The sequence below is a fragment of the Aquarana catesbeiana genome, linkage group LG09 (assembly GCF_042186555.1).
Source record: "Aquarana catesbeiana isolate 2022-GZ linkage group LG09, ASM4218655v1, whole genome shotgun sequence".
Taxonomy (NCBI): domain Eukaryota; kingdom Metazoa; phylum Chordata; class Amphibia; order Anura; family Ranidae; genus Aquarana; species Aquarana catesbeiana.
The window spans coordinates 274,976,550-274,991,259 of NC_133332.1; the positions used below are offsets into that span (position 1 = coordinate 274,976,550).

The 14,710-nt window shown below is 39.6% G+C and overlaps 1 protein-coding gene across 3 annotated transcripts in view; it reads right to left on the minus strand.

Moving 5' to 3' along the window:
* The window catches only part of L1CAM (L1 cell adhesion molecule), a 1,396,060-nt gene that overhangs the window by 999,796 nt on the left and 381,554 nt on the right, over positions 1-14,710 (minus strand). For all 3 annotated transcript variants that reach the window (XM_073600356.1, XM_073600355.1, XM_073600354.1), the window contains one exon: positions 13,830-13,938. In XM_073600356.1, coding sequence (XP_073456457.1) covers positions 13,830-13,938 — 109 coding nt within the window. The remainder of the gene's footprint in view (positions 1-13,829; positions 13,939-14,710) is intronic.

Genomic DNA, 14,710 nt, shown 5'->3' on the forward strand with positions numbered 1-14,710 from the left:
TCCACTCTTGCTCTAAGATACGGGTACCACTAGAGAAATGTTTAGCGGGTAGGAACTTATCATATGCTCCCTGGCTGTCCCGAGAGCATAGAGGACTGTCCGAGACAACGTCCCCCCTGACAACCCAGGTACTGTCAACCTGGGATAAGATTAACCCGCTGCTAAAATTGGCTCCCTCGGTGTCCCCACTGGCCCCATTGGGAGGTTTCCTTTGGTTCCCTCCGGGAGAACAAATAGGTTTTTTTGAATCGTGGTTAGAGGGTGGAGACGCCGGTTGTGGCAAACTCATGAAAGACGGCAAACTCCTGGGCTACGAATCTCTGCCTACAGGCAGACAGGGCACCCCAATGAACTTCTGGAAATACAGGCAACTACATCACTTCTTTCAATTACAAGGCCATAAGATTAGAGACCCTTCTTCTCTCACCCACCTTGAAAAACTCTTTATTGCAGAAGAACCTACACCACACTTGGTCTCGGAACTTTATAAACTACTAGGTTCCTCATTCCCTAACACCACACCCGCATTTATCAGACGTTGGGAAAAGGACCTGGGCATCGTATTTGCAAAGACAGACTTAACTCACTTGTATCAGCTTACTCATTCATCCTCAATAGAGTCTAAGACCCAGGAAACGAACTTTAAGCTGCTATCCTGTTGGTACAGAGTACCTGCGGACTTGGCCCGCTTCTACCCTTCCACATCCGAGCTGTGCTGGAGAGGATGTGGTCAGAAAGGTACACTGAAACACATATGGTGGGATTGCCCTCAAATTAAATCCTTTTGGGAAGATATACGTAACCAAATCAAAATAGTGACAGAGATAGAAATCCCCTTACTCCCGACCTACTTTCTCCTGCAGGTCCCCCCGATCTCACTACGAAAATACAAGAAAAGTGTGCTGCCGCACTTATTAAATGCGGCTAGGCGCCTGATCCCAATCCATTGGAAAAAACATACGACCCCCACACGTGCTGAGTGGATCGGAAAGGTTAGTGAGATCCGGGAGGCCGAGGATTGGGTGGCGACCAATAAAGGCCACAAAGACCGATTCCATGCAATCTGGATGCCATGGGCTGAATACACCTCTGACTCCACCACAATGTCGTCTAGTCTAGACGTTGAACTACTGGAACTGGCAGACCCTACTCTTAGAGTACTTAGGCTAACAAAAACTCAACCCTGTAGGCAAGACCCTAAAACCTGACCTATCCGAGGAATAACGAATCCAGCTCCGAGGGGTCCGTCGCAGAGGCAGAGGAAGCCTACCAGTACTTGCAGGTAACCTGACCCATTCCCTCTCCCTTTCCCATCCCCCCCCTTCCCTCTCCTATTCCCTCTTCTCACTCTTACTGTACCCCCCCACCTCTCTCTTTTTTATTATTCCCTATTTATTTCTGTGTCTCTCTATTGTTATTTTGGTTTAATATTAGGGAAACTCATGCGAAACAGCTAAGTATGGGCTGTTCAATATAGAAACGAAATCCGCTGGGGGAGATCTCTGGATTTCCAAGAGCCAGATAAATTTTACATGAATAAACCACTGTTGCGGGGTCGCGGGGGCCCACGTGGGAGCGGGAGGCGGATTGATGGAGGTTTTGAGCCCCCCCTTCCTGCCCCGGGCGTGGGCCACCGGGCTATGTACCCCGCACATTCCAGAGAGTCCCCCAACTTAAACTCACCCTCAAGAGCCCTTAGGCGGGCCCTGCTTCATTTGCATACTTCATGAAAACATGGGGCTTCCAGAGCTCCTGATTACTCCCTTGGCGGGTCCCACAGAGTTATCCCTGGAAGAGCACTTTACATTAGATTAATAGTAATGTATGTGTTTGTTCAACCCACATATTGCATATTGTTACTGAAATGACCCTGCGAGGCCATTGTTTACAGGATTTGCACTGTTGGACATGTCATGTAATGTCTTGTTCTAAAAATAAAAACTTATTATAAAAAAAAAAAAAAAAAAAGTTTAACAACACCACTAATGTATGAAAGATGTGGAATATTTAAAGGTTTTTTGAAAAGCTTTTTGATCATTAATCCCCACACCTAATGAGTGAGAGACAGTGTGAGAGAACCCTTCAAAAAAGCCTTAATAAATCCACAACAGTACATGCTACCGAAACAGCGGCTTCACCGTTAGAGACACATGGCCTTTGTGAACGTATCGGTATAAAATTTATGTTGATAAACTTGAAAATGTGGGCATGTCAGTGATTTAAAAAAGAAGTTGGCTGTGCGTTTCGCTGGGAAATGTGAAGAATTTTATACAGGACAGTCAATGGAAGAAAGTGTAGAACTCTTGTCATTTGGAAGCTCAACCAGCCAAAAGTAAAAGGCGTATCACAAAACTGAGCACATTGCCTAAAACTAGACAAAAATACCTATGTTTTGATGTATAGATTGTGTATGATAAGTAGATCTCGTGGGCGTGAGAGCAATTTATAGAGAAGGAACTAAGATAATTTTTTTAAGGCTCTGTGCTCTATGACATTATCCACTCTAAGCAGCCCAATACACACTGTTTAATCAATAAAATTTCCTGAAATGATCACTAAACTTAAACAGCTTTTTCACAAAAACTGTAAAAGATATCAAACTGAAAAGATATAGCCAGATAGCTGAATATTTTGTGAACATTTTAAATTTTGTTTGGCGTCTGTAGGTGAGCAAGTATGAAGGAGCTGAAACTTTTGGAAAAAGTTTAAAAATTTAAATTAATAAATAAAAAACGAACAATAGTGGGACTGCTGAAGCAGTCCCACTAATAAAAACGAATAACAATAGTGGGACGGCTGAAGCATTCCCACTAACGAATAACAATAGTGGTACTGCTGAAGCATTCCCACTAAATATAGATGCAGTACAGATTTGTAAAAAACTAGGCTAGACGCAAAACAATGTTGTCAGATGTCTTAATTTTCATTGCCGCTGTCGAAATTTAGTTGCTACATTTCCTTTTCGATTTTTTGCAGTGTATTGAAGTATGTCAGTGTAGTGTGTCAGTTTTACTGCAGTATATTGAAGTGCGTCAGTGAAGTTTTACTGCAGTATATTGAAGTGTGTCAGTGCAGTTTTCCTGTGGATACAGAAAGAAGGTTTATGGAAGGGCCTTTTGGAAAGGCACCACTATGACAAATATATAAAAAAAATACAAATATAGTTTTTATTAAATACAATCTTAAGACAATAATAAAATACATGCAACATGAATGCAAATTTTGCACAGAATAATAGAACTTTCTTCATAGCAAGAAATGGCTCTAGATCCCAAAAAGAATTGTGGGTACCCTATGCGCTTCAACTCAAGGGTCTTCATCTGGGGGTTCTCAAGAGCAACAGATTGGACAATACAGATGGCTCAGAACGCATGCATGCAAGCGCACCAGGACCCCTCCAAAGCCTCCACAAGTAGAAAACAATTAAAAGGACATAAACTTAAATTTCAAATTAGTGTGTCTGTAATGACATGGATATTGGAAATTACCACCATTGTGCAGCATAGTGTGGGGAGACAAAGCAAGAGCACATGGTCGTGGGAGAAAACCCTCACAACCTCCCTGGCAGAGTTGTTGATGCTTATCACAGATATAGTATTGTATCAACTTGTGGAATAGCCAAAAAATATACTCCAAGGAACGTCTATAGTACTAAGGAGTAGAAAACAATCTCCTGGACTGCAAGTGTAGTGAAGGGTTCAGCTGGTTGTGAGGGGTTTCTCCCATGGCCATGTGCTCTTGATTTGTCTCCCCACTCTATGCTGCACAATGGTGGTAATTTCCATTATCCACGCGATTACAGACACATTAATTTGAAATTTAAGTTTATGTCCTTTGAATTGTTTTCTACTTGTGGAGGCTTTGGAGGGGTCCTGGTGCTCTTGCATGCATGCGTTCTGTGCCATATGTATTGACCAATCTGTTGCTCTTGAGAACCCCAGACAAAGACCCTTGAGTTGAAACACGTAGAGTTACCCCTGATTCTTTTTGGGATCTAGAGCCATTTCTTGTTATGAAGAAAGTCCTTTGCATTCACTGTTGCATGTATTTTATCATTGTCTTAAGATTGTATTTAATAAAAACTATATTTGTATTTTTTTATATATTTGTCATAGTGGTGCCTTTTTCCAAAAGTCCCTTCCATAAACCTTTTTTCTGTATCTACTTATCAGGATGTGGCACCATCATGGCTACCAAACTGGGCATTCAGATAAGAATTTCAGCTTTACTGTGGTATATTGTAGTGCGTCAGTGCAGTTTTACTGCAGTATATTGGTTGGTTGGTTCTGACTCTGAGGTTGAGGAAGATAGGAACATGCGTCTACAGAAAGGGGAGAACACTGATAAACAACAAATTGGCAGTCATGTTCTACCAGCCGCAGAGTGTTGCCAAGTTGGCTCCAGTGATGATGAGGATGGAGGGGATGATGATGATGATGAGGTCACTGACTCGACTTGGGTGCCACCAGATAGAGCAGAGGAGGAAAGTGAGGGTGAGGCACAACCCCAACAGACCCCCTGCATAGTACACAGACCCCTGCACAACACAGCCCCCTGTACAACACACAGCCCCCTTTCATTATAAAGACCCCCTGCACTCCCAGCGCTAGGACAGCGCTGCCAGCATACTCTAAAGTTGAGAAAACTTCACACTGTCAGCCCCTTCTCATACATTGCTCCTCCTGTGTTACTCTCATCTTAAATCTAAGGTTCTAAATACCTCCATTAACGCCAGGCCAGGTCATGAGACTGCTCTCCTATATTTCATTGATGGTCACATGAACGTTATCCTCCTTCAATCAAATGCTACACAGGAGGAGGAAGCAGCCACAATGAGCGGTGTTAATTGAGGGATTCAGAGGCTTAGATTTGCATTGAGCGTTACAAAAGAGGAACGGTATATGACAAAGGGCTGGCAGTAATGTTTTCTGAGCTTTAAAATTTACTAGTAGCGCGGTCCCATGGCCAGGAGAGCGGCTGGCCTGACACCCTCCCAATGGGTGGCACATGGGGCGGACCGCCCGATCCCCGACCCCTGTTGATAAAAAAAAAACAGATATCGGCGTATAAAACGCAGGCACGGTTTACCCTCTATTTTCAGTGTAAAAAAGTGCGTGTTATACGCCTGTAAATACAGTAATTAAATTTTTTTACAGCAGGGCCAATTCTTAATCTTTTTTCATTTCTGTGTGGGGATAGTTTATTCCACAGACAGAAAAGGTATTTTCTACGATTTTATTATAATTATATGTATACTGATTTCAGCATGTATGTTGTAGGTTTCATAGTTTCTGTTTGTCTGTCCGCAGAAACTCCAGATTGGGGGTTAATTGGCATAATCAAACACCGGTCAGTTCTAGCTGTATACATACTATTTAAGGGTTATGCCCATTGGTGTTTGTTAAATTATGATTAAGCGAATTTTTATTTGTGAAACGCGGTAATCTTTGCCAGGTCTGCATTACTGTTTTATGATGTCATATGAAGTTGTTTTGATGGACTTTTATCTTCAATAAAGTTACTATTATTGCTTCACACCTGTGAGTGCGGTCAACCTTTTTCTGTGTCAGTGGCTTCTCATCCAGATTGCAGACTGGACTCGCACCTAAGGGTTGGAGAGAAAGATTGTTCTCACCTGGAGCGGCTTAGCTCTGTTTCTCCATCTGATAAGGCCAATTCTTGCTTTCATCAAGAGTACCTCTATAGGATTACGGTGTTAAGGCACCACCAACACCCAAAGCCCATTTTTTTTGCCACTGTTTGACCGGGGCATATAATTTCAATTTTTTACAGCAAGGCCAATAATTGCTTTAGGGTTATGGTGTGAGGGCACCACCAACACCCAAAGCCCAATTTTTCTGCAACTGTTACTTCTATCCAAAGTCTTGTGAAACAGACACCAGAATTTATCCAAAAAGTATCTTATCTTGTTTCGAGTGCACAAAATAAAGAAAGCTTGCAGGGAATTTTTTTTTTTTTTTTATAAGGCCCCTTTCACACATATTGGACTGTTTGTCCGGTTTCCACCCATCCGTTGACGCATGAAAAACGGACATCAATGCATTCCTATGGAAAAATGGATGACAACAGATGATCATTCATTTGCATCCAGTTTCATCCGCTTCCGTCAACATTCATTTTTTTAGTGGCTCAGCCAACCAGTATCAATACTCTGGTAATTTTTGTCTTTTCCTTTGTTTGATCAGAGGGGAGAGACGAACTGATGAACTGAGAGATCTTACCGACTGATCAAACCTTGGAATGATTGAAAGAAGCTAGGATACAATCGATGATTGTGAAGACCTGAGAATTTTGTGTGGCGACCAGAAATCCTGAGATGGGTCCTTGAGTCCAGCTCAAACAAGAAAAAGTGCTATATTCGGTGAGTAGCAATTATGAAATTTGTTGATTCTTTAGCTAATGAAAGCAAATTGAAATATGAAGGGATAGGGGGGCAGGAGGCGGAGCCTAGCGGAGCAGACATGCATTGTTAGAGCTCCACACCGCTGAGGAGAGAAGAGAAGGACAAAGCGGAGCCTGCAGGCTCAAAAGGTATCCATTTGAACCTTTTTGCCCCAGGGAACAAACTGTGAAAGTTTGGGAAGGAAATATGGTACTGGGAGGAAACCGTGGCAGAAATAAAAATCACCTCACAAAGAGCTCACAGGCACTCACTGCAGCTAAAGCACCTCCAGTCACCTCACAAGATACAGCATCAGGGCGCTCTCACAGACAAAGCTCGAAGATTACGAAAATAGAGCCAGACGTTCAAACTTGCGCATAAGGGGAATACCTGAAACTGTGACAGACCTGCAATCTACTATTACTGCTCTATTACAAGAACTAAAGCCAGATATCCCTATTGAACGTTTAGAACTGGACAGAGTACACAGAGCCCTCACAGCCAAAAAGAAAGATGGACCCCCACGTGATATAATCACAAAATTTCATTATTACAGAACGAAAGAACAAATACTAATTGCTGCAAGAGAAAAAAAGGAACTTAATTTTCAAGGACACAATTATCAAATTTTTGCTGACCTATCCCAACTTACTATTACTAAAAGACGATCCATGAAACCCCAACTAATGGAACTGCAACGCCACAACATTATGTATCAATGGGGCTTCCCTTTTTCAGTCAGATTTAACCACCAAGGTACAATTTACAGAAGCAGATCAGCAGATGAACTACAACAAACCCTTTTAAAATTAAATCTGACAGAACCCACAAGCAGCAACACTCCCACACGCAGAAGAATGGCATCATCTTCACCTTCAGGCAGCACCCAGAAAATTCCAGAACAAAATGAGAATCATCATTCTCACAAAAGAGGCCGTTATGCCACATCATCCATGGACCAAGAAGATTCAATGGACTGACATCCTAATTCCTGATATCTCTTTATTTATTATACTAAGAGATGGTTCTCTATAAAAAACCTGTATTTATAACTGAATGTAACTGCATTCTGATAGTCACACACTGTGTGGGATCATGTTACATTCCAGTTATATTTCTTATTACTTCTGATTCATATAGCCTTAGAATATATAAGTGAAATAAGGAAATTCTTGTTCAGTTATATATTATCAGGTAATAACAATAGATTTATTACTTTTTAGGACAAATATGTTCAATAATCCAGAAGTAATGGAAGCTTTTTCTTTCTTTTCTTAAAACAAATATATTATTACCTAACTAGTTCCTAGAATAATGTTTTTGTTTATTCTAATCTGAAGCAATACAACCTCAATTTTATGAGTTAACATATCTAAACAGTTACATATGAATAAAATATGTAATTGTTTACTCTAAAAGGGTTAAAATCCCAAAATATTTCAAACTATCTTCATCAATACCAAAGTTATTAACAGTACCTTTCTAACTGAATTATTTAGCCTAGGGCAAGACTAACCATATACAACCACCCTGGAATAAATAATTTCAACAAAAACTATATTCTGCACTCCAATTAATGAAACATCATTTTGATGTCTTTTGACATAGCACTTCTCTCCTGTAAGCGGAAGATCCGTGTACCCCATTAGCCCTCCTCATTCTCCCAACCATATTATGTGGGAGTGTGACGAAGGCACTTATTCCCCTGAGAGAGATATTTATTCTCTTTCACGGGTAAATTGTGATTACTTGCAAAAAATAATTTATACAACGTATCATCTAATCTCATATGTTTTTTGTTTACTCTTTACTCCAGAATTCACTGGTTTCTTTTCTATCTATTCATCTTTTCAGTCCACACAGGTTGATCTGCGCAGTCAGCTCTACATAACAAAAAGTAAGTCAAAACTATTTGATCTATTGCCATGGCACCACTAAATATACTTTCCCTGAATGTTCAGGGAATAAATGTCCCTCAAAAAAGGACCAAAGCCTTCCGTACTTTCCATAACAAGAAGGCTCACATAGTATGCCTCCAAGAAACACACTTCACCAAAGATTCTACTCCAAAATATATTTCTCCTTTTTATCAACAAATTTACACGGCTTCTGCCTGTACCAAGCAAAGGGGAACTCTAATTGCATTTCACCGATCCACACCATTCACCTTATCATCAGAAATTAAAGACCCAGAAGGTAGATACCTGATACTCATGGGTTATATAATGGATACAGCAATCACTGTGATTTCCTACTACGCTCCTAACAAACAACCTACACCATTCCTCTCACATATATTACAAGTGATTAATACACACAAAATAGGAACAGTGATAATGTGTGGGGATTCGAACCAGGTCCTCCTCCCATTTCTAGATAAATCACCTTTTACACCATCCAAAATAACCTCTAGATTACCTTTTTCTCAACTTCTTTCCAAATACAATCTGGTAGATTCGTGGAGAGAAAGTAACCCAATGAAAAAGAAATTCACTTATTTCTCGCACCCTCATCAAACCTTCACCAGAATAGATCATATTTTTCTAACAATAGGAATGATACCAGAAATTATTGCATCAGATATAATTCCGATTCCGTGGTCTGACCATAATGCAGTATACACTACTATAGCCTCAGCCATACCAAAAGCGCATGACCCAACGTGGTACTTACCGGACATAATGCTCAAACACCCACTACATCAGATGGCCATTGAACAAGCTTTAAAGGAATACATATCAATTAATAATACAACAGACATCTCCCCAATAACACTGTGGGAAGCTCATAAGCCTGTCTTGCGTGGTACAATACAAAGACAAATGGCACTATTTAAACGGGAACGCAAAAATCTAGCAAAAAAACTAGAACTCAATTTTAATGCAGCCTACATATCATTTCAAGATAATCCATCTCAGAGTACAAAATCTCATCTGGAAAAATCTAGATTGGAATACGATCTATTTCTCACTGAGTCAGTTGATAAATCCCTCAAACGCTCCAAACACAATTTCTACATGAATACAAACAAACCAGGTACATATTTGGCTCGGGCATTAAATTCAACTAACAAATCTTTCAAACCAATACGTTTGAAATTATCAAAAAATGTTTACACTTGTAATCCAGTTAAAATAGTCCATAAATTTCACTCACATCTCGCAACTTTATACAAGACAAACAATGAATTTAATCCTACAGAGGCTGAATCCTTCTTCTCAAAAATAACCTTACCTGAGTTATCTCAGAATCAAAAAAGCAGTTTGGATGAGCCTATAACTATAGATGAAGTTGCTAACGCCATAAAAGACCTAAAACTTAACAAAAGACCAGGCCCAGACGGCTACTCGGCTTTATACTATAAAACATTCTCAGAAATACTCTCTCCCATTCTCACTGAAACTTTTAACAAACTTCTAGATGGACATTCTTTTCGGCAAGAAACACTAATGGCAATTGTTTGTATGATCCCAAAACCCCTTTCTGATGATACTTCCTGTGTGAATTATCGGCCTATCTCTCTGTTAAACCTTGATATTAAATTATTAGCAAAAATAATAGCAAAACGCCTCAATAGCATTATAGGAAAATTAATACATAGAGATCAAGTAGGCTTCATGCCAAATAGACAGGCAGGCGATAATATACGCAGGGCAGTGTTATTGGCACATATTGCTAAAAAACGGAAAATCCCTTTATGTTTTCTATCTCTCGATATTAAGAGGGCATTTGACACAGTATCCTGGCAATATATGCAATATTCATTACAAAAATGGGGTTTTGGACCCCACTTTTTAACATGGATCAAAGCTTTATATAATAAACCCAAAGCCTATATAAAATATGCTGGATACAAATCTGAAGCCTTTAATATCGAAAGAGGTACCCGACAGGGTTGCCCATTATCTCCCTTATTATTTGCCCTTATACTCGAACCCATGGCCCAATACATCAGAACAAACCAAACTATAACTGGCATTGAAGTAGGAGGTATTACACACAAATTATGTATATTTGCAGACGATATATTACTTTTTCTATCATCACCACAGGTCTCTGGTCCTAACTTAATACCAGCTCTTGATGGATTTGCAGCCCTATCCGGCCTTATGATTAATCCTAAGAAATGCCTAGTGCTTAATATTTCACTCACAAACATGGAATTGATCCCGGCTAGGGCTGCACTCCCATTCACATGGGCAGAAAAATCAATCCCATATCTTGGAATTCATTTAACAGCATCTCATTCTGACTTATTCTCAACCAATTATCCTCCTGTATTAAGACAGATCACAAATCTAATAAAACAATGGTCGCAACTTCCTTTATCCTGGATAGGGAAGATTAATGCAATCAAAATGACTATTCTACCCAAATTGCTTTATCTATTCAGAGTCCTCCCTATTCCAATTCCTTCCTATTTTTTGAGAATAGTACAAAAAAGAGCAACTTCGTTTATATGGGGCTCTTCTAAACCACGTATACCTATACACACACTACATCTTCCCAAAAATAAAGGAGGCCTGGGATACCCTAATTTTACTAACTACTACAGAGCAGCACATTTGGCCAGTCTGTCCAATTACCATGCAAAACAGGAAATCCCATTATGGGTATTTATAGAGGCTTCAGAAAATGACCCTCTATTAATATCAAATTTATTATGGCTTGATCCTAAAGACCGCTTTAAAATTCATAATCCCATAACTAAACACTTCTTATCTCTCTGGGATAAACTAAAAACCAAATATCAGTTACAATCTCCACACAATCCTCTCCTTTCTTTTATCAGAAATCCGGCCTTTTATCCGGCATGGATCTACCCAAATTCTTTTAAAGCTTGGACAACATCAGGCATTCAGACACTAAATGACTTCATAGCATCTAAATCATTCCTTTCATTCCCATCGCTTAGAGAAAAATATGATCTACCAAACTCTGAGATATTTAGATATCTCCAAATCAAAAATTTCTATACACCATTCCTAAAGGGGGATGCACCATTATCCCAATTATCCATTTTTGAATCAATCTGTACAAAAGATCCATTTGCTAAAGGTACAATTTCATCACTTTATAACCAATTATATGGAGTAGCAAATCTTAATAGATCCTCTTACGTTCAGAGGTGGGAGGAGGACCTGGGACGAACTTTAGAAGACACGGACTGGTCTAACATATGGCTCACATCTAAGTCATCTTCGCCCAACATCTTAGCACTGGAGACAAATTATAAAGTCCTAACTCGCTGGTACCTTGTACCCGCTAGAGTGGCAAAATATTCACCTAATACCTCAGCTCTTTGTTTTCGAGGATGCCCAGAAATAGGCACATATTTACACATATGGTGGACGTGCCCAGTAATCCAAACCTTCTGGAAGGAAGTCTTCGTGATTGCATCTAAAATATTTAAAAAAATAATACAACCAGATCCATATTTAACTTTACTTAATCTAAAACCGGAATGGTTAACACTCTCTCAATTCAAACTTATGATCCAACTAATAACGGCTGCAAAACAAACAGTGGCCAAGGCATGGAAATCTCCTACATTGGTACTAGCAGAAACAATTCACAGAATGAATAATACAATGTCCCATGCTAAGATGGTAGCCATCGATCAAAACCAAATTCCAAAATTTGAAAAACTTTGGCATCCTTGGATAAAACAAAAGTTCCTGTCAAACTTCAATGACTCTGTCCTGTTGCCATGGTAACAGATTAAATGACTTACAGAGACACCCATTCTAAGGCTTCAAAGAGAACTAAAAAGAATAATAAACTGACGAGCGGGACAACCTTGTGGACCATACCTCTACCTTTCAACCCTTTTTCTTCTTTCTCTTTCCTTTTCTCCACCTTACGATTAAAGCTCATTATCAGAATTTATTTGACCTATATACACTCTACTTGTAAACAATATGTATAGTAGGTATAAATCATTTAAATACCTACAAAAGTAACTAAGGAAATGATATATATCTTTAATTTAGGTTTACGTGAACCCAATGTTTAATATTTGAAATTTCATGATATTTACCTATATAAACCCTACTGTAAAACAATGAGCTTACTTTATAGATCCTTGTAAACTTACTCTATGTATCTTTATAACATTGTATACTCAATAAACTTCTTTTGACAAGGAAATATGAAGGGATAGCGAGCCATGTGATTTTGTGGAAATCAATGCATTAGCAATGTTTGCCGGCTAATGTTGATATTGATAAGTCTACATTTTCTTTACAGCTCTCTCTCATTCTAGTGAGAGTTTGCCAGGAAGGGAGGGGGATGAGTCAACAGAGGATCAATGAGAGCTGCAGGGCTGCAGAGCTAGAGGTGTGCCTCTGTGTGTCTGTGTAAATCCAGGCAGTGAACAGGCAGCAGCTTCAGCTGCCCACAGTTAAATGGATGCAGCCAGACTTAGTGGAGGGAGATTTCTGCAGCATATTTTGCAAGCACACAATCACAGTATATATAAAATAATAAAAAGAGGTTGGAGGGAAGCTTCAGAATGGCAAAGATGTTTTTATTATAAATTATGCGAGCAGACTGCAGTTCTTTAAAAATAAGAGACTTGCTTGGCAGATCACTAGGTGAAAATAAAAGAAAAAAAGCCTAAAATGAAAATGAATGGAATCATCACATCTAATGCCCCGTACACACGATCGAAAATTCTGCCAGCAAAACTCCTATGTGAGCTTTTGGACGGAAATTCCGACCGTGTGCATGCTCCATCGGACTTTTTTCGCCAGCAAAAGATTGAGAGCAGGTTCTCTATTTTTTCCAACGGAAATTCCGATCATCTGTAGCAATTCCGACGCGCAAAATTCCTACGCATGATCAGAAACAATTCGACGCATGATCGGAAGCATTGAACTTCATTTTCTCGGCTCGTCGTAGTGTTGTACGTCACCGAGCTCTTGACGGTTAAAAGTTCAGAGAACTTTTGTGTGACCTTGTGTATGCAAGGCAAGCTTGAGCGCAATTCCGTCGAAAAACCATCCAAGGTTTTTCTGACAGAAATTCCGATCATGTGTACAGGGCATTAGAATTGGTAAGCTGCAATATAATTAAATATTTGTTTTTGGGTTTAATACCACTTTAAACTTGCATTGATTATTAAACTTGGAGTTTCCATTATACTTTAGTAAAAGGTAAAAAGAACCTTTTATAGACTATAGGAATATACTTCAACATACTTAGTTTAAATATGGAATATCTGATCCTCCGCAGAGCTATGGACCTTGAGGTATAACCAATATTAACTGATCATATTACCCGCCATGTGGTACCTCAGATATACTCGTTTATAAATATCTAATTTATTACTGTCTTGAGAGGCAATAATTTTAATGATCTGTCTAGATGATAACAGCAAAAAAAAGCAAAAGAAAAAAAAAGAAAGAGGAACTGCTGAACATACCAAGCTCTGGAATTTTCTTTTGCTTCACATCTGAGCATGATATCATCATTAGGGTAGACCACATACGTCTGTGGAGGTTGTTCAGTGAAAACAGGAGGAAATAGTTGTGCTAAAAGGAAAACAGGTATCATTTAACATTCTATCAGCAGATTTTTCTTTTTTCTTTACTATCATGCAGTAATACACAATTACAATTCTGACAAACGTTTACTGCTATATAAAAAAATAGTACAATACCTACAAACATTTGTGGCCGTGGGTGACACTGATGAGCATAGACAGGTGGCATCAGGAAGCTTTCCTGACACAAGCATGACAGCATATATGTAGGGTACAGACTCTGCCCCCTTCCTAATCACTGGACCGGTTATACTATATAAATGAGTCACCTCTCCCAAGGTAGCATTCTCCTTTTTTTTCTCACTGCTCAGCCGTTTATGGAACCGTTTAAAGCAGAATTTTTACCCTTACCTTGCCGGATTCATCTGGTCTATCCGCATAGAACTCTGCCTCACTTACTACTGACCTTTGAGTCACTTCTGAGCTCTGCGTCACTTGCTACAGAGTACAGAGGTCAATAGTGACACAGAGTACAGAGTGCAGTAGTGACCCTCTTTCACTAATTTCTGCACTGCTTACCTGTGTTCTTCTCTCTGGACTCTTCGTAGTACTGCAGCTCCTGGCACTTCTCCCCCTTCTCTTATTTAGTGGTCCTGTAGGTGGAGCTAAATTACAGCTACTCATAGCCCCGCCTATTGGACCTGGGAATAGGTGAAGGGGTGGGGATCTGGAGTTGCATTATCCTGTGTAATGTGAAAAGTCCCGGGAGAAAAACAGAAGTAATTCCTATTTCTGTGTCTCCCCTACAACTGCACAAGTCA